The sequence below is a fragment of the Pelobates fuscus genome, chromosome 10 (assembly GCF_036172605.1).
Source record: "Pelobates fuscus isolate aPelFus1 chromosome 10, aPelFus1.pri, whole genome shotgun sequence".
Taxonomy (NCBI): domain Eukaryota; kingdom Metazoa; phylum Chordata; class Amphibia; order Anura; family Pelobatidae; genus Pelobates; species Pelobates fuscus.
In genome coordinates this window covers 5,646,885-5,668,497 of record NC_086326.1, presented here as the reverse complement: position 1 = coordinate 5,668,497, position 21,613 = coordinate 5,646,885, and the positions used below count along the sequence as shown (strand labels likewise).

At 42.8% G+C, this 21,613-nt stretch overlaps 1 protein-coding gene across 1 annotated transcript in view; it reads left to right on the top strand.

The window, feature by feature from the left end:
* The window catches only part of LOC134575533 (pancreatic lipase-related protein 2-like), a 30,531-nt gene extending 15,474 nt beyond the window's left edge, over window positions 1–15,057 (top strand). The window contains exons 4-12 of the mRNA XM_063434830.1: window positions 143–277; window positions 482–590; window positions 3,917–4,036; window positions 4,122–4,247; window positions 4,519–4,637; window positions 7,618–7,744; window positions 8,514–8,625; window positions 11,516–11,680; window positions 14,994–15,057. Of these exons, the coding sequence (XP_063290900.1) occupies window positions 143–277; window positions 482–590; window positions 3,917–4,036; window positions 4,122–4,247; window positions 4,519–4,637; window positions 7,618–7,744; window positions 8,514–8,625; window positions 11,516–11,680; window positions 14,994–15,057 (1,077 nt within the window). The remainder of the gene's footprint in view (window positions 1–142; window positions 278–481; window positions 591–3,916; window positions 4,037–4,121; window positions 4,248–4,518; window positions 4,638–7,617; window positions 7,745–8,513; window positions 8,626–11,515; window positions 11,681–14,993) is intronic.
* The last annotated feature ends 6,556 nt before the right edge of the window (window positions 15,058–21,613 follow it).

The window sequence follows — 21,613 nt, the reverse complement described above, 5'->3', positions numbered from 1 at the left end:
TTCCAAGAAAGGGCAAGATGAGCTGGAGCAAGAACTCCCCTCCTGCACACACCAATGTTTATATAAAGTTAAACATTTGACACGTTATACTAATTCGAATAAAATGTCTCTGTTGCTATGACATTATACATATGCATTTTAGGCAATGTTACAAGTGGAGGATGTGAATTGTTTCTGTGTTGACTGGAGAAGTGGATCCCGGGCCCTATATAGCCAGGCAGCCAATAATGTTCGAGTTGTGGGAGCAGAAGTGGCCTATTTTATCAAGACGCTGATGGTATGGAGACAAGTTCAAAACCATATTTATACTGAAAAATGATGGCAACAAAAAGAAAATGTTTATTTTAGCAACAATATTGCTGTAAAATATGGATATAAATTAGTGATAAATCTTGGATATCGAGATTTTTACGAAAGTTGATAGACAGGAAGCATGTGTTATGTTTGTTTCATAGCTGTCATGTGTTAACTATATTCTTAGGATGCGTTTCGATACTCTCCATCTAATATACACATCATCGGTCACAGTTTGGGCGCTCACGTAGCTGGAGAAGTTGGTAAACGAAGACCAGGAATCGCAAGAATAACTGGTAGGTTCAGCAACCTAAATGAAGCAAGGGAACTCTGTGACTCAGATATCCATAAAATATTGTCATGTCATTATTGGGAAGTGTGACTTCCCTATCAGGGCCTTCTGATTGGTTGGTTTACCAGTCAATCAATCATAGTGCTGTGACTGAGCTTTCAAAGTATGAGAAGGACTTTAAAAAATGTCTTAAAATGTCATTCCACAAATAGTCCTCACAAGGCTCACTTGGATTTATTTATTTTGTGCATTTCCTTTTGCAAATTGGTTCTTTTTTTAATTTTAGTAGGAGTGTTGGGTTATGAGGGATTTTTATATTATTGGAAAAAACAGAAAACTTTGAAGTTTGCATATTTTTTTATAGATATTAGATTAATTGTTTCTAACCTCTCTTCGTACTCCTACCTCTAATGCTCAGCTTAAATACTTCTCTAGGGCTGCAGCATTCCTATGGAACAACATTCCCCTCTCTGTTAGAATCTCAACCAATCTCCACTCCTTCAAAAAATCTTAAGTAACCAATCAGAGAGTTATGAGTCAAATTACACAGTGTGGGAAAATTCCAAAGAACTTTCCCACGCTGTGTAAAATGACACAGAGCACTCTGATTGGTGGATTTCAAACCAACCAATCAGAGTGCTGTGACAGGTAAATGTAGAGACTTTTCATTTTCTTAATTTACCTGTCAGAGCACTCTTATTGGATGGCTTAAACCCACCAGAGTGCTCTGAGCCTAATTGCAGGGCGGGGCAAGGCTTTATAAGCCTTCACCCGGACTGCAGAGCTCAGTCTGCGCGGAGCCCTCGCTGGGTGAAGATGGATTTTTTTTTGCGCTCGTTTTTTTTTTTTTTTTTTTGCGCCGGTTATTATGAATTTTTTATTCGCACTTTTTTGGGGCTGAAAAAAAGAAGATTTTAGAAAAAAGAAAACATTGAATGGTAAGTTTTTTTTTTGTTTTTTTTTACAGGTACTTAGTTAAAGGTTCCCCTCCTCATTATTTTTAGCGTGAGGGGGGTAGGTAGGGGGTTACTTTTTTTTGGGGGGGGGGTGACTAGGGGTTTGGGGACCCTTAGTCACCTGGGGGAGGGGTAACATTTTGTTTTAGGGCCCCCACCCGCCGCTCAGGGGTAGGGGCTGGTGGGAGGACAATAGGTCCCCCCTATTGGTATTTAGGGCCCCCACCCGCCGCTCAGGGGTGGGGGCCAGACAGGAGGACCTTAGGTCCCCTCCTTATTTGTATTTAGGGCCCCCACCCCTGAGTGGCGGGTGGGGGCAAGGGGGAGGACCTTAGGTCCCCCCCTTATTAGTATTTAGGGCCCCCACCCGCCGCTCAGGGGTGGGTGCCAGGGGGAAGTACATTAGGTCCCCCCCCTATTAGTATTTAGGGCCCCCACCCGCCGCTCAGGGGGGAGGACATTAGGTCCCCCCCTTATTAGTATTCAGGACCCCCTTTTTAGTATTTAGGGCCCCCATCCACTGTTTAGGGGTGGGGGTCAGGGGGGAGGACATTAGCCCCCCCTTATTTTACTGTAGGGCCCCCACCTGCCGCTCAGACATGCCCCTACTCGCAGTATAGCGAGTAGGGGCAAAATGTAATAATACTAAGTAATTTTTACTTAGTATTAGAAAATTTGGCTGAAAGACCAATTTAGGTCTTTCAGCCTTTTGGTAGATAACTCCCTAATACCGTGGGAATTAGGGAGTTATCTACTAAGCGGCTGCAAGAGAAGTCCCAAAGTTCCGAAATTCCGAAGTGCCGAAGTTGCTGAATTTCCAAAGTGCCGAAGTTGCTGAATTTCCAAAGTGCCGAAGTTGCCGAAGTTCTGAAGTGCCGAAGTTCTGAAGTGCCGAAGTTGCCGAAGTGTTGAAGTGCCGAATTGCCGAAGTCCCGAATTGCGAAAGTCCCGGATTTCGGAATGCCGAACCGAACCGAAAACTTTCCCCATGCACATGCCTACTCAATATCTTTGCTTGATGGGATATTTTTAGGGATCCCACACCCTCTTCTGTATCCTGGCTAATATTTCCTTAACCCCTTAAGGACCAAACTTCTGGAATAAAAGGGAATCATGACGTGTCACACACGTCATGTGTCCTTAAGGGGTTAAGCTCTAAATAGTAATCCACCGGACGTTGTGGAAAGAGCAATTTATGCATAAAATGGATAAAATGCAAAATACAGGAACAAAATCAACTATGTTATATATAATGGAAACCTTACAGTTCAAAATGCATTCCACCTCTCTTGGATGTCCTGGATCGTTTGTCCTTTTAAACCCTGTGAGATTGTGCCATCTGGTGCTTCCTGGGGAGTCAGTGTCTTACATATGACTCTCAAGTCGTGTGCTTACATCCACGCTGGAACGCATTGCAATGTTCCATAAGCGGCGTCCTTCTTAAATCACTCATCCTTGTTGAGATGCCTCCAGAAGGACGCTGCTATGATACACTCCACCTATTGTATGTATTGAAAATATAATTGTGCTTCTTTATAAATTGCTGGTAAGACCACACATTGAATATGCTGTGCAATTTTGGGCACCTGTTCTAAAGAAGGATATCATGGCACTAGAAAAAGTGCAGAGACGAGCTACAAAATTGATAAAAGGAATGGAGCATTATGAAGAAAGGTTAATAAGTTCAAATTTCTTTAGTTTGGAAAAACAATGCCTCAGAGGGGATCTGATAACATTATACAAAGATATCTGAGGAAAGTACAAACCATTATCTGGAAATCTATTCATAAACAGTGCTATACGTAGGACACCTGTTCTCACATTTAGGCTGGAAGAAAGAAGATTTAATCTCAGGCAAAGAAAAGTGTTTTTTTTTTTACAGTTAGAGCAATAAGGATATGGAATTCTCTGCCTGAAGAGGTGGTTTTATCAAAGTCTACACAGGTGTTTAAACAGCAATTGAATAAATACTTGCAAAAACATAACACACAGGGATATAATTTCTAATTAGTGGGGTAATAGCTGCTTGATTCAAGGAGATATCTGACTGCTATTTTGGGGTCAAGAAGGAATTTTTTCCTAGTTTGTGGCAAAATTGGAAGCACTTCAGACTGTTTTTTTTGCCTTCTCTTGGATCAACAGCAAAAACTTGTGAGGAAGGCTGAAGTTGATAGACACAAGTCTCTTTTCAGCTATGTAACTATGTAACTAAGTATGTAATAAGAGAATTAGTCAGAGTGAGACTTGACACGCAGACACACTCACTAATCACCTGTTACACACTGGGTGACTGGAGGATCCTTGTAATCTGACTCTGTAAATACATTGAATATATATAAAGTAACTTTTATTTTGTAATTTATCTTAATCAAAGGTTTGGATCCAGCAGAACCCTATTTCCAGAGAACACCAATTGAGGTCAGATTGGATCCATCAGATGCTGATTTTGTTGATGTCATCCATACAGATGGTTCTTCAATAATTTCCAGACTTGGTGCGTCTTTAAGGCACAGTGAGTGAATTAAAAATAAAATGAAATAGAAAACATACTTGTAAGAGCTAATATTGTTATGTTCCAGGTTTTAATGGTTATGGAATGAGCCAGTCAGTTGGTCACATGGACTTCTATCCCAATGGAGGAAAGGAGATGCCAGGATGTGGAAAGAAAGGAAATGTTTTACATAACCTCAACGCCCTGTGGCAAGGTCAGTACATGCCAATAATCATCATTTAAGAAACAATGTTACATTACTCTTGTGGCATGACTCCTTGCATGGGATATGTAAAAAAGACGTGTGTGGCCAATCAAGTGGTTGTTGTACCTCCAGGACTGTGTGTCGTCCAGTTACTGGGGAAAGATGGGTCTCTTTGTATGTTACATGGTTTCCGGATCGGCTGAAGGAATGGGATCAGTGGAGGTAACTGGTCGGATTACCCGTGGTCTGCTACAACTCTAAATATTCTCTCTTTTCCCAGAAAATGACAACATTATTTCATGCAATCACCTGCGAAGCTACAAGTATTATATGGAAAGTATCCTCAATAAAGATGGATTCATTGGATTTCCTGCAGATTCATATGAGGCTTTTACTCTGGTAATATTTAATTTATGTCTGTGTGAAAATGAATATATTTTATAAATTACTCCTCTCCACATCAAAGTGAATAAAAATACAAAATAAATGCTCTTTCTGGCGGAGGCTGCTGAAGTTTAACAATAGTGGGATGCCGAACCCGAACCCTTCATGTAATCCTGCCTCCTGCTGTGCCCAGATTTGCACAGCATATTTAAGATGTGGTTTTACAAGTGATTTATAAAGAGGCAAAATGATATTCCCATCTGTATCAAATGCCTTGTAATAATCCAAATAGATCACATCCGATGCAACACCCTGATCTATACTTCTACTTACTTCGTAGAACGCAATCAAGTTAGTTTGACATGACCTGTGCTTCATAAAACCGTGCTGATTTTTGCTGAGAACCATGTTCTTCTCAAGGAATTCCTGAATATTATCCCTTAATAACCCTTGAAATACTTTCCCAGTCACAGAAGTTAAGCTCACAGGTCTGTAATTTCCAGGCAATGATTTTGATACCTTTTTAAATATAGGAACCACATCAGCCTTCCTCCAATCCTCCAGTACATTTCCTGAAAGAAAAGAATCTTGGAAGATTAAATACAGAGCTTCACTTATTGCTATGCTTAGTTCCTTAAGTACTCGTAGATGAATACCGTCAGGCCCTGGAGCTTTGTTTATATTAACTTTCTTGAGTCACCCAATTACACTGTTTTAATTGCTTTTTGCAGCAATCATTTACATATATATGCCATAGGCTCTTCCTTAATATACACTGAGGAGAAATAGTTATTTAAGAGAGGAATTAACTATCTTTCACTACCTAGATAACTACCTAGATTGCACCATATCTCCAAGAAGCCTCTGATAACACCAACCTGGCCCTGAATTGTCTTCAACAACATGGTTGGGTTGTCAACATGGGGAAGAGTGTGTTTACCCCCTCTCAACAAGCAGTATTCCTGGAGGCATCTATCATAACCAGAGCAACAAAGATCCACCTTTCCGAAGACAGAGTGGAAAGAATAAATATGGTGGATTCTCCAAAAGTCATCCATCAAAGCAAGACCTACATGAGCCTTCTGGGCTGTCTAACCTCAACAATAGACATAGTCAGTTGGGCTAAATGGAATTCTAGATTGACTCAGATGAATTTTCTAACTCGTGACTAACCCCATCAAAAGAAAATTAACCCTTCACACTCTTAGATACACTTACATACACACGCACTCACTGATTTGACACAATCTGGCAGAGACACACAAACATACATTCACTGACAGACATGCACACACTCACTCACAGACACACACACACATTCACTGATTTGCAATGATTTTCAATTATTTAGATACATACACATTCACTGACAGATACCCACCCACATTCACTGACAGACACACACACATGATTTAGATACACACATAATCACTGCCATACACACAGACACATTTAATGATTTAAACACAAACACACACACACACACACAATCATTTAGACACACAGGCTCCTTCACAGACACACACTGACAGACATACACACAGTCACTCACGCACAGACACACAATGACAGACATACACAAATTCAATGACAGACACAATAACAGATACACACACAGACACTGACAGACACACACTCACTGACAGACACACACACACACACACACACAAAATGATTTAGACACATACACACTCACTGACAGACACCCACACACCCACATTCACTTACAGACACACACCGACAGACACACACAATCACTCAGACACACAGGCTCCTTCACAGACACACACACACTCACTCACAGACACACACTGACATACACACTTTTACTGACAGACACTGACAAATATACAAACATACATACACAAACACATACATACATACACTGACAGGCACACACACACACACACATACTGACAGACACACTGAGAGGCTGTGATCTCCCTGCTCAGCTCCCTCGCGTGCCACAGAGTGATGCCGAGAGCCGGAGTGACATCATATTCCGTCTCCCAGCATCACTGCGGTGGGCCTGGGCGCACCTGGGAAAGAATTAGCCACCTGCCGTGAGCCAACTCTTGGGCCCCCTTAACCCCTTAAGGATGAAATTTCTGGAATAAAAGGGAATCATGACATGTCACACATGTCATGCGTCCTTAAGGGGTTGAACGAGGCTAACAAGGCATTAGCCTGGACATTTGGGGGCGGCGTTTTTTGTAAATGCCTTGTTAGCCCCGTGGAAAATACATCGCTGCCTCGCACACTCTCATATTTCATGACAGAGTGGTACTAAAACCTAAAGAGGACTTCCTTCCCAAGGTAGTGTCAAGATTTTATCTTCTTTAGGAAGTTCTTCCCTCCTTCAGTTCATCTAATTCTAACGCAGAACAAGTTAAAATAAAGGAACTTTCAGGTCTTTTTAAAGGAGAGGCAGCCTCATCTTCCACCTTAAGATGCTGTATAACTTCTATTATTTCTGAGGCCTACTTATCAAATAAACTAACTCCTCCAGTCAAAATTAAAGCTCACTCCACTAGATCCTTAGCTACCTCGTGGCCTAATTGGGCAGACGTTCCTCCAGATGACATCTGTAAGGCAGCCACTTGGTCCTCTCCAACGACCTTCATTAAACACTAGAAACTTGACCTTCACATATGAACTTTAACTTCCTTTGGGAAGGGAATTTTATCTGCAGTCTCTATTCACTAACAGGCACTAAGTGGACATTTCTATTCTGCTTACTGTGCATGCACTCTGCAAATAGGCCAGACTTGCCCAATTCATTTCATTCTCAATTGCAAACAAACAAAAATTTGCCTGCACATCTCTAAACAAAGCCAATATACTGCCACAAAATACCAAACACTCCACCATATATCTAAAAACCAAATCTGGAATAATTGCTTATTGACTGGTTGCATTTTGCTATCTTCCATACCCTGAATTTATATATGTAGCTTGGCTTTTTTTCACTGTAGGATTCTTTGTTTCTTCCCAGGGTGCTGGATTCCCATGTCCCAGTGGTGGGTGTCCTTTAATGGGCCATTACGCTGATGAATATAAGGCAACTCAATTAACTCATCAAAAGTTTTACTTGAACACTGGGAGCTCAAAGAACTTTTCACGTAGGTTTTCTTTTTTTAGCAAAGCAAATTTAACAAAGCGTGATTTTAAACATTTTAAACAGATTTTATTTGTCCTGATGAAAGTTTTGGAGAATAACTGAAACATCGACTTTTTATCATCTCCTCATGTTGGATTTGTGGAGCAGATTCCAGCCTCTGAAAATGGCTAGCTAGAAAACCAAACCTTTCTGATTTAGTCCATGGTTTGGATTTACTAACATAAGTGAAGGAATAATTAAATAGTAAATACATACTGAGGAGGAAGTCCCATACTGTCCTCCACCCCTGGATGTAAAGTTCTAAGGAATCTTGAGTTTAATATCTGACTTTTGGACTCAGGGAAAAAAACACTTATTTTCCTAATTTGTACTTGGTATTCCAACCACTACTGGTGTGCAGAGATAATGTACCACTGTATATAGATGATGCCTTATTATACATAGATGCACTATCACATGATGATGATGTTGTACAATCGTGTCCAGATAATCACTTTCAAATGATGCACCAGGCTGTGGAGATGGCACTGGGTTGAAGGTAGCATTATAGTGAAGATGAAACATTAAGTTCCATGAAATGGTATCATTTTGTATTTATGGGACAGGTGAATTTGCAGACATAACCTGGAGGAATCCATAATAGAAATTGGTTTTCTGATGTCCATCAATGTATATGCATTACTTTTAAACCAGGTAGACAAAGAAAGAAAATACAAAACAATGTATAATTGTGTGATTGTAGTATTTCAGATTTCTTTTCATTCTCACAGGTTGGAGATACAAAGTCACCATTGAGGTTACTATAACTTGGTCTATGCTTGGACATTTTGAGGTTTCTCTGTATGGGATTCATGGAAACACTGAGAAATATCAGATTTACAGGTAGGTAAACAAAGGTACACATACTAAAACATATCAGAGTTTCTTTTTTTAGTTTTATAACTTTTACAGCTCTACATTATCCATATTCCCTTGTGCCAAAAAGTAAAAGCTGTTTATTAACCTGGGTTTTGTGTAAATATTGAAAGTCAGATTCAGCAACATTCACTTATCATTGAATAAAACCCTGGCTATATTATCTGCACTGCTCTTTGCGGACAGTCGTTGTGTCTGAACTTTTATAACACAGCCAACATAACGGTAAAGTAAAAGTATTGTGTGAATACACAGAGATGAGAAGGCAGAGGTACGCTAATGGATTGCTCATGTCAAACTGGGATGAGGCATCATAAAGGCTAAAGCAAAGCACATTGAAAGATATTTATACCACCCAACAGTCCAACATACCGCAGGACAGTCTATTTATCCTGCTTTTTAATGCGATTCTGCTAAATGTGACACCAGAGGAAACTGCAGAGGAAAGTGAGCCTTTCTTTGTATGATTGGGGCTATGATTATATTCTGATATATATATATATTATGATGAGAGAGAGAGAGAGAGAGAGAGAGAGAGAGAGAGAGAGTTACAGAATATTAGTGTTTCCCATTGTATGAGTGTAAAGGAAGCATGTTTATACGTGATGGGGGAGTAGACATGTGATGGACCTATATAATTACTCACAAATGTAAATATATAAGTATTTCATAGAATAAACACTGATAGCATGAATGTATGTCAGCAATTGCTAAATTCCCTGACTACAAAACCTGTTAAAAAATTCAAGGTCACAGGATCAAATCTCGGCATGGTCAACTCAGCCCTTCTTTCTTCCGAGGTTGATAAAATGAGTATTATTGGGTAGTATAACATCTATTACTATTCAGCTGCCGATTTGGTTAATTCTGAGAGCGTGCGGTGAAAAGCGCTTTGAGTCCCACTGGGAGAAAGCCGCTATATAAATACTAATTATTATTATGTTATTATTAACAAGTCAAAGTAAACAATTCAATGCCCACTAGATGGCACTGCTAGACAAATATAATCAATTTAGAAAACACAATACAATTTGAATATTAAAGGGACTCTTAAGGTACCATAATTACAAAGTATTGAAGTAGCAATGGTCAGGCACCACAGCTAAACATTTTACTCACTTTTAGCTTGTTCCCTGGCAGCCTGGCTTCTAATTATGATATAGAGGGCAAAGAAACAAGGAGCAAGTGAATACTGAGAACGGACAGCAGCTGAATTAGTCTGCCCTTCGGTGGGTCCCCACTCAGATCTCTAGCTGGTTTTAGCTCATCTCGTGCCATTACAGAGAGAACATCTCTGAAGCATATCAGTCTGGTCCCACCCATATGGGCAGTCCAGATGCAAAATGCCAGAAAGTTTCCTCTGCACGAGAAATACAGCAACCCCAGACGACCGTTTCAACCTTGCTGGCATTTCAGATCTGGACTGCCTGTACAGGTGGGACCAGTCGGATATGCTTCAGATATGTTCTCTCTGTAATGGCACAAGATGAGCTAAATCCAGCTTGAGATGTGAGCGGGGACCCATCGAAGGGCAGGCTAATTGAGCTGTTGTCCTTTTATTCCTGGTTGTTCAGCTGTCCGTACACACTTAGTTTGTTTACCGAACCAACTCTGAGCAATAAGTTCAAGTGCTTTCCCTGTGTGACCGCCGTTCGAATAACTGAATCCTCGTGCTTGGTGGGCATGTTGGCAGCCATTTTGTCTCCCAGTACATGGTCGTTGACGGCATGGAACTGTATCTCAAATACGCGACCCAGCAAACACCCGGGAAACTTGTGCCACTGCCCACTCCCGAACAATTAGGAGAACGCCGTTCGGGAGGCATAAACTATCGATCAGGGGGAGCATTCGCTCCCAACAGCTAGGGGGAGCATTCAGTAGGGTTATTTATTCTTAATAAGGATGTCTAGGGGATTGGGGTCCCCGAGCCACCGAGGGGTAAAGTGGGGTGACTTAATTCTCTTTGGGGAAAGAAAATAGTATGTCCAGCGAAACATTGTTTAATTATTTAGAGCCCCCACCCTCAGTCATGAGTGGGAACACTAGGTCCTCCCCCTTGCCACGATTGGGTAGGGCCAGGGGAGGATATGAGATCCCACCCCTCAATATTATCATTAGGACCTCAACCACTTGGAATTATCCAGTGATAGTAGCACAGAGCGCATGCAATATGTGATAAATCCTTATATATTTGCATTTGATTTACATTTTGTATGTGTGCTCTGTGTGGTTCTCCCAACAGACATTATAGAGCTACTGTTCAATTCTTTCCAGTTATTGCCAGTTTACCCATATTTCTGGTTCAGTAACGGTGAAACAGCAATTTCTAGGGCACCGCTGAGCCAATCCAGGGCTTGGCATTTCGATCCCAATGTGTATCAATAATATACTTGGCATCAAGCAATGGTCTCATCAGTGCCCCTGGGTGTGTTGTTTTATTATTTCAATTTGTATGGCTATAAAAACCAAACAGTGTTTATTGAAGAAATAACCCCCTTTTTATAGAGCAGAGTGACACATGCTTAAAAATACTATTTAGCATAACTGTGACGTGTATCTGTTTTCACTGAATGTCTGGATCACATCTATCATCTGATATTTCAAATCTACACATTTTTATGATATTTCAAAAAAATAAAGGTTTATTTAATTGTTTTTTAAAGGATAATATTTGTTTTTTATCTGTTACACACACTTGCAAAACATGGGTTGCTTGAAAACCTCAATAAAGGTATGTGTTTTAGGCATTCTACTTTGCTTCCAATAATCTATATTTTGTTACTTTGTTATGTAAAATTCCACTATGGAGTAACGACTTTCTCGTTTCCTTTTCTGTCTGTGTTTTCCATTGTGTCAGTGGATTTGTGAAGACTGACAATTACTCAACTTACATAGATGTGGAGAAGGATGTTGGACCCCTCACTAAAGTGATGTTTTTCTGGGATAAGAAAGTGATTAGCATCGTTCCATCCTTACTGACAGCAGAGACAGTGACTGTTCAATATGGAAAAGATGGGAAGATGTAAGTATTTTAGGCACAGAACGACTGGTGGATTGGAAGGTGGCGAGGGGGGGGGACCAACAGTTTAATTACAGGGTATCTAAAGCAGAACAGCTGATAACAGTAATGAAGGATGTGACATCTCAGGATGCTGTGAGAGGTGGGGGAAATGATAGAGTTAAAAGGAATCTGAGAGAGAGAGACATCGATACAGAGACAGGGATCTGAGAGAGAGACAGGGATACAGTGACAGGGAGCTGAGAGAAAGAAAGGGATACAGTGACAGGGATCTGAGAGAGAGACAGGGATCTGAGAGAGAGACAGGGATACAGTGACAGGGAGCTGAGAGAGAGACAGGGATACAGTGACAGGGAGCTGTGAGAGAGACAGGGATCTGAGAGAGAGACAGGGATACAGTGACAGGGAGCTGAGAGAGAGAAATGGATACAGTGACAGGGATCTGAGAGAGTGACAGGGATACAGTGACAGGGATCTGAGAGAGAGACAGGGATACAGTGACAGGGAGCTGAGAGAGAGACAGTGATACAGTGACAGGGAGCTGAGAGAGAGACAGGGATCTGAGAGAGATACAGGGATACAGTGACAGGGATCTGAGAGAGAGACAGGGATACAGTGACAGGGAGCTGAGAGAGAGACAGTGATACAGTGACAGGGAGCTGAGAGAGAGACAGGGATCTGAGAGAGATACAGGGATACAGTGACAGGGATCTGAGAGAGAGACAGGGATACAGTGACAGGGATCTGAGAGAGAGACAGGAATCTGAGAGAGAGACAGGGATACAGTGACAGGGATCTGAGAGAGTGACAGGGATCTGAGAGAGAGACAGGGATACAGTGACAGGGATCTGAGAGAGTGACAGGGATCTGAGAGAAAGACAGGGATACTGTGAAAAGGATCTGAGAGAGTGACAGGGATACTGTGACAGGGATCTGAGAGAGAGAAAGGGATACAGTGAAAGGGATCTGAGAGAGAGACAGGGATACAGTGACAGAGATCTGAGAGAGAGACAGGGTTACAGTGACAGGGATCTGAGAGAGAGACAGGGATCTGAGAGAGAGACAGGGATACAGTGAAAGGGATCTGAGAGAGAGACAGGGATACAGTGACAGAGATCTGAGAGAGAGACAGGGATCTGAGAGAGAGACAGGGATACAGTGACAGGGATCTGAGAGAGAGACAGGGATACAGTGACAGGGAGCTGAGAGAGAGACAGGGATCTGAGAGAGTGACAGGGATACAGTGACAGGGAGCTGAGAGAGAGACAGGGATACAGTGAAAGGGATCCGATAGAGAGACAGGGATACAGTGACAGGGATCTGAGAGAGTGACAGGGATCTGAGAGAGTGACAGGGATCTGAGAGAGTGACAGGGATCTGAGAGAGAGACAGGGATACAGTGACAGGGAGCTGAGAGAGAGACAGGGATACAGTGACAGGGAGCTGAGAGAGAGACAGGGATACAGTGACAGGGATCTGAGAGAGTGACAGGGATACAGTGACAGGGAGCTGAGAGAGAGACAGGGATACAGTGACAGGGAGCTGAGAGAGAGACAGGGATCTGAGAGAGAGACAGGGATACAGTGACAGGGATCTGAGAGAGTGACAGGGATCTGAGAGAGAGACAGTGATACAGTGACAGGGATCTGAGAGAGTGACAGGGATCTGAGAGAGTGACAGGGATACAGTGACAGGGATCTGAGAGAGAGACAGGGATACAGTGACAGGGAGCTGAGAGAGAGACAGTGATACAGTGACAGGGAGCTGAGAGAGAGACAGGGATCTGAGAGAGATACAGGGATACAGTGACAGGGATCTGAGAGAGAGACAGGGATACAGTGACAGGGATCTGAGAGAGAGACAGGAATCTGAGAGAGAGACAGGGATACAGTGACAGGGATCTGAGAGAGTGACAGGGATCTGAGAGAGAGACAGGGATACAGTGACAGGGATCTGAGAGAGTGACAGGGATCTGAGAGAAAGACAGGGATACTGTGAAAAGGATCTGAGAGAGTGACAGGGATACCGTGACAGGGATCTGAGAGAGAGAAAGGGATACAGTGAAAGGGATCTGAGAGAGAGACAGGGATACAGTGACAGAGATCTGAGAGAGAGACAGGGTTACAGTGACAGGGATCTGAGAGAGAGACAGGGATCTGAGAGAGAGACAGGGATACAGTGAAAGGGATCTGAGAGAGAGACAGGGATACAGTGACAGAGATCTGAGAGAGAGACAGGGATCTGAGAGAGAGACGGGGATACAGTGACAGGGATCTGAGAGAGAGACAGGGATACAGTGACAGGGAGCTGAGAGAGAGACAGGGATCTGAGAGAGTGACAGGGATACAGTGACAGGGAGCTAAGAGAGAGACAGGGATACAGTGAAAGGGATCCGAGAGAGAGACAGGGATACAGTGACAGGGATCTGAGAGAGTGACAGGGATCTGAGAGAGAGACAGGGATACAGTGACAGTGAGCTGAGAGAGAGACAGGGATACAGTGACAGGGATCTGAGAGAGTGACAGGGATCTGAGAGCGAGACAGGGATACAGTGACAGGGAGCTGAGAGAGAGACAGGGATACAGTGACAGGGAGCTGAGAGAGAGACAGGGATCTGAGAGAGAGACAGGGATCTGAGAGAGAGACAGGGATACAGTGACAGGGATCTGAGAGAGACATTGAGGGACATTGACACATAATCAAGCTGCTTAGACCAGCTCCCTCCATTGATTGTAATTTATAAGTGGAGAGATTTTTACAGTTAATACTTCATGGTCCGCATCCCATACAAAAACTGCAGTGTTGCACTCCATTAACAAACGATAGGAAGTGGGTAAATTACAAAAAGTCTTCTTTCTTAAATAGAATAGAACAACATTACAAAAAAGAAATAGAAAAAGAGATAACATTTTATATAACACGAGGGTCTCATTTAATAGAGGTCAATGACAGTGTTTGTGAGAAGATGAATTCTGGGGGCACACTGTAACAGCGACAGCAATGATTGCTGGATAAACCAAGCTTGATATTAATACATTTTAATTTCTCATTTTTAATATTAGAATTATCAGGTTTTATTCTTTCAGGGCGATTCACTAAAATGGAAAAGTGAATTCAAAGTGAATTCCAAATTTAAAGCCGTAATAGCTGAACTGAAAACATTAGCTAAATTAGAGAATTTTCCTGGTTGGCTATTTGGAATTCTCCGTTTAGTAAATAACCCTGTGTGTGTTAGCCCAGTAGTTATTTGTAACTGTATGTATTTTACCTTACACTGTGTATTAAAAATCGAATCTCTGAAATGTTTTATTTCCAGGGATAAATTCTGCGGCAACAATAACGCAAAAGAAAGAGTGCAGACCCTCCAGCTATGTTGTTGAAGAAAATAAACAATATATTGTGTTATTAATAATAGCAAATAGGTTTTAATTACTCACCAGGTTGGTGTGGAAAATTATAAATAAAATGAAAAAAAATGTTTCTCCAAATGTGTCATTTCTTTCTATTCTCAGTGTTTAATGAATAAGCTATAATATATAAATCTTTTTGATATATATACAGCTCTTTTTCTTAGATTTTAAGATGGCATCAGTCACAATATTCTGCTTTCAACTTTAACCCCTTAAGGACCAAACTTCTGGAATAAAAGGGAATCATGACATCATGTCATGTGTCCTTAAGGGGTTAAAGGATCACTATAGTATCAGGAAAACAAAGAGATTTTCCTGACACTATAGTGCCCTGAGGGTGCCCCTACCCTCAGGGTCCCCATCCCGTGGCACTGAAGGGGTTAAAACCCCTGGTGGGAACAATACACCACCCTATATTTGCCTATATTTACCCAGGGCTTGGGATACAGATGACCGGCTGGTCAGTTAACATGTCAGCTATTTGCAATAATATACTTTATCTATATCCAATGCTTAGTGAATATACCCCTAGACAATAAAGAGCTGTATAATATGTAACACGTAATAGGTGTTATATGCTGTAGAACTTCATGTATCAAGTCACAGCTGTTATATCCTGTATTCTTCTGTCTGTCGGCCTTATTTCCAGTTTTTCTCCCATTGATCATAACTGCATAGTGATGTATAATTTAGAACTTAGTAGTAAATATCTTTAATTCGTAGTGCGCATGCGTATCAGTTTGAAGTGTGTAGTTATAGTGAAATTTAGCTTTGTGCAAGGCCCAAACATGAAGATACACCTGCAAGCTTGCTATAGGTTAAGATAAGAGAGATGATTTTGTTAAGATTGGATAATGCTTGTAACGACCACCCCTGTTTCCTGCTGTATAAAACCTGTTACACAGCTCATTACAGTCACTTTGAACTTTGTCTTATCTCGTTCATTGGGGCGTCTCACCATATGGTTTGGGGACAAAGAGAAATACAGAGAGTTGCAAATTCATAGAAAAGTCCATGGCAAGGAAAAATTCCTGACAGAAAATTCCTCACCATCAATTGTGTGCTTTCATCTGGACCCGAAAGAGAATAGTTGGTGGGTACATTTGATGACATTTGACTTTCTGTCTTTTGTCTGTTTTTGTCTTTTGTGACTCCCACCTACATCTCTCTTCGGTGCTGAACTTTAGAGTGGGGTGAGTGCAGGGACAACCCAGCTGTGATGTCTTCTGTGGCAGTCGGCGAAGTGTGGTCAGGTGAAGTCTCTTCTGCGGCGTCAGAGGAGCAAAAGAAACCCCAGTTAATTTCAAGGGGAAGCCCCCTTCAGTAGTATCTGAGGAGCAGACCCACTGTATGCAGCGTCAGAAGTGGGTTAGCTAATTTTATATTCCAACATATATATTTTACATATGTTGATGGTTAGATATAAAGGGGGGGGGGGAAGGTTTAGAGTAGTTAAGGGACCAGGGTAAACCCTTAAATCCTATTTACTATATTCTCTCTGCCTATTTCTCCAGTCTCCTATTTCCTAAGTATACGTTTATTATTCTGTTTTATTGTTAAATATTTCACCTGGGATCTGTATGCCTGGTATGATTGTTGCTTTAATACCATAAGCCCACTACACTTTCCATGAGAGTGGGATTGTGAGATTGTGTTGCAGTGTTTGCATGATGAGATCAGTACTTTCATACTGGGACAAAAGTCACTTCATTAGTATTTGAAGTTAAATCCCCATATGGGTTTAATTGTATAAAACACCAATCACCACATCTTCCCTGCCCTGTGTGTGTTTGTTGCAGAAGATCCATATGGTATATGTAATGGACGGTTTCAGCAGACAAGGGGTTAAAATCGTTTAGGCGATAATCCCCTTTTCAAAGACAGGCACAGCTACTGTAAAATCACCAAAACTCACAAATTGGATATAGGTGAATGCACCAAACTCCCGAACTGCATACAAGGGAATAAGGTAGCACTCCAAACTCTCGAACTGGAACCTCACGAATAGCTGCTAGCAGACGAACAGGAAAAGCTCCCAAGCGGCTTACACTCCTGGCAGTCAGTCCTTATCAGCATACAGTGAATCCCCCCAAGAACGAGACAAGGCTCCGTGTTGAGGGTCAAGCAGTGCTCTGTTTATTGAGGGCTACCTACCCCTGTATTTATGCAGGTCTCCCACCTGGTGGACACTCCCCTAGGGGACCAGATGGAAGACTGTAACAACGGACAGACAAGTACCAATTACAGACATACAGAAGTAAAACATCCCCACAATGCATCCTGGCTTCCTCCCCTCTGCCCTGGAGAAGTAATTCAATTATCTCCCAGGACAAAGGCAAAACTCCATTACACACATGGGGACACAAAGACAGACTATCACTTTAAAATACATACAGACACATTTTATACACAAAACACAGACATGTAACATATCCCCAGATAGCTCAGGTCTGAGTGCACATTATTAGGTGAATGACACTCAGACCAAACGAATACAGTTTAATTGCCATGGAGCCAATGTCTTTAATTACACTAATATGCTCCATGGCATAGCTATCTGGGTTACAACATTCACATAAAATAAACTACCGAATTTAAATGCATTCGTTAAATCCGTATGAATTAGAACCAGGGGCTGGAGGTTCAGCGGTGCCTGCACGTAAAAGTGTCCGGGTTTGGTGCATGAAAGCCGGGCAGAAAAGCGCTGGCTGCACGGGGAGCTCCAGAACACCGCCACCTAGCGGCCGCTAAGTGTAACCGCGGCCACGCAGTAACAATCAATTAAGCTGCGGTTAACCGCAGCTTCAGGGAGGTAAATTGGCAGCACACTCCAGCTTCTGGGTGGCCAATTAACAGCGCCGGCCGGCTTCTGTGGAGGCTGAAAAACGACTGTTTGTTCGGTAGATAGAATCTACCGAACGGCTGTGCAGAAAGGGAGAAATAAATCTTTCTGCACAGTAAAATTAACCCTTTAGCTTCCGGTCCATAATCCAAAGGCAGGAGGCGGGCAACCAGGCTCCTCCAATGCAATGTGTCGAGATTGGTCTCGTCACAGTATATATATATTTTTTCCTTGTAATTTAGAGCCCTTTGTTACATCTACATTTTCAGCGGTACTACACCAGCTTCAATTTGTGCTGTAAGCTAACTTTTTGCTTGCTACAGATGTTTTAATGATCCAGTGCATTTCCTGCTGTTTATACTTTAGCGTTATTTTTGTACTTATTGTACTGGCCCTACTGATAGCTGCATATTTTAGTTTAACTAAGTAAACATTTACTTAAAATGGGTCAGGAACAGAGTGGACAGGGTCCTAAAAAGAAGCCAATCACCCTAAGACATAAAAGCAAAAAGACTGGGGAGTCACAGCGTAGGAAGGGAGAGTCACCCAAGGAGTTTGTAGAACGCATCGTAGGGGACTACTAGTGTGACCCTTTTGTGGATAACCTAGCTGGGTACACTCGGGGAGTTGAAAGTGCTAATCCTTTTCCTAGGGGAGGAAGTTTTCTGGGACCCACATATGTATGATAGAGGGCTTATGTTTAGGGCAAGGTGACAAATGACCTTGGTATGGACCAGATCCTTCGTGGGATAAAGCTTACATGAAGGAGAGTGGTAAAGTATGGGTGATCCTGGCCCTCTACCGGCACAAGGAGCACGGTAATGGTGCACCAAATGCGCCTTCCCCTCCCTACTGTCCACCACCACCCAAGGCCCCTACCCATAACAATTGTTATCCGTCGTTGAAGGAAATTGAGGCAAAGATGGAAACGGTATGTATTGCATCAGCTGCTGTGAGGCATAGCACTAGTCAGGATAAGGTGGATGAGTCCCAGGACCAGGAGTCAGATGACGGTGAAGCAGGAGCGGAGGAGCAGGTCAAAGAGGAACAAAGAATACAGGAGGGGACATTCAGGGAAGCACGCAGTTCCTCCTTACCTTTACTCAACCACAGGCAGACGCCCTTTGCAGGCAGGAAGACTGCTGGCAGGGGCGCAGGGACTACTACTGCACGCCAAAACACTTATCAAACTCATAGACAGGGTGGTTTGAAGGACCCTGATTCAAAATGCCCTATATGCTAAATGGTGAATGTAACGGACCATTTCGCTTACCAGAGGTTAAAAACCGTTTAGGCGATAATCCCCTTCCAGATAGACAAGCAGCTACTGCAATCACCAACCTCCCGAACTCCAAACTGCACGAAATCACCAACTCCCGAACAAGAAACACACGAATCCTGGAAGCAGCCGAACAGGAAAAGCAATACGAACAGCTTACACTCCTGGCAATCGGCATACAGTCAAATTCCCCCCAAGAATGAGACAACACTTCACTTTGAGGGTTAAGCAGGAACAACCACGTTTATTAACAAATGTGGCTTATAAAGGATTCTCCCATGCAAGGGAGGGATTTACAATACACCAATACAGTTGAAGGTACAACCCACACATCTCCTCCCACTAACTTATCTGTTAACCCAATTAAGCAGCACACACTTTCCCCTAAGTTTCAGATGTACCCCAAATACACCTGATACCCTTCTAAAATGGTATCCCCTGATAGCCCTGATCTGGGTGAGGAACATATCCAAAGATCACCCAGATCAGACCAGGGGTTCGGGAGTTATGGGGTTTCAAAGTTCTGACCGACCGCACAGGCAAAGTGACCGAAAATAGTTCCATGAGGTTTGGCCTTGCGGTCGGTCTTGGTTGCCGTATTAAAAAGTCCCGAACGGCTTGTCATCCGTGGGTTTCCTTGGGTTCGTTAGACTCCCCATGCGAACATTAGTCTTTTTACCGAACGGCGGCTCGTTCGGTAGTTGCGGCATGAATCCACGGAAGTCTGGAGGTCTCAGCGGTGTTTGCCTAGTCGAGTGTCCGATTTGAGTTCCAGACACTCGACGGCAAAACACTGCTGTTCTGGAGCTCAAGATGGCCGCCGCCACGTGTTCGTTCGACGAACAAAGGCCATCCAGCGTTCATCAATTAAGCTGCGGTTAACCGCAGCTTCTGGGCGGTTAATTGATGGCACACTCCAGCTCCTAGGTGGTCCCTCGTACGGTAGTTTGTTCGGTAGAAAGAATCTACCAAACACCCCAGCAGAGAGGCGCGAATAAGCCTTTCTGCAGGGAAAATAAAGGTTTGAACTGCAGGGCCATAGTCTAAAGGGAGCAGGCGAGCAACCAGGCTCCTCCAGTGCACAGTGGCGAGGTTGGTTCCGCCACAGTGAACAAGTAGTGGTAAAACCACCTGACATGACTCAAATGTCTGAATGGGCTAAAGGTTGCCCAGACAAAGTTAACCAGTTTCAGCTATATCATTTTTAAAGAGGGCAACACAGGGCTACTTTGTGTTACCCACTGACTATATAATGCTGCTGAATTTGATCGTGGGTACAGACGACACAGATTGGGACAAGGCGACAGAGGGATTTTTTAACCTCACATAACAAATTAATGACAAGGGTGACGTGCCAACCCAAGCACAGCTTACAACTATGTGGACTGCATTACAAAAACACCTTGCAGGAGAGAAAGGGGAAAAGCAGTCGATGACCCCAGCCATTGCTTGCAAACAGAGAATAGATGAAAGCCCCAGCCAGTACGCGAAAAGATTTTGTAAGTGCGGGTTAGAAGAATGCTGCCTTCCAACAACTGACAACATGAGAGGCATGTTTATTAACTTACTACTTGATAATATGGATCAAGATGCCTCTCGCATTTATAGAAGAGCGCACCCAAAGTGGTATAGTCTGACGTGTAAGGCTATAGTAGACGAAATTCTAGAATTTGACGTAGCTGAATGCTTTGGCCCTATGCAGTCTCTGAAAGCTGCAGCCTTCCCTTCCCCACAACAGATTGATGCCCAAAATTCTTATCCCAGTGTGTGCGGATACTGTAACATGATAGGCCACTAGAAGGGTCAGTGCCCCCTCCTCCGACGCAATCCATAGACGTCACAAGCAGAATACCTAACGAAGGGGACCATGGGTGACATTTACACAAGGTCAAGTAATCTATCGTAGATGTGGCAGAGTTACTAATGATGAAAGGGACTGTAGATCCCATGTGGCTAATAGACAAACAAGCACGACTGAAAACAGACAGACTACCAGAGATGACACACAAATCCCCATTCCCTGGACACAATGCTCAAGACAATGAAGAGGCCTGAGGTTGGGCTCCTTTTCATGCACCTCTCTGCGAGCCACTGTTACCTGGCTTCAACTTCCTATGATCACATTAATTATTAATGGACGCCAAACCGATTTCTTATGTGATACAGGAGCCACAACATCCTCTTTAAGGATGACTCATTACAGGGGACCACAGAGAGATACTGGAAGAACCTCAGTAGGAATTAATGGAGTCCCAATCCCCACACCTCAACCCCCCACACTAAGGGTTTCCTCTGTTAATGGAGATTTCTCCGATACACACATCTTTGACATTATGCAAGCATGCCCAGTGAATCTATTGGGCAGGGACCTGATGTTAAAGCTACAGATGTCCCTGTCAATTAAT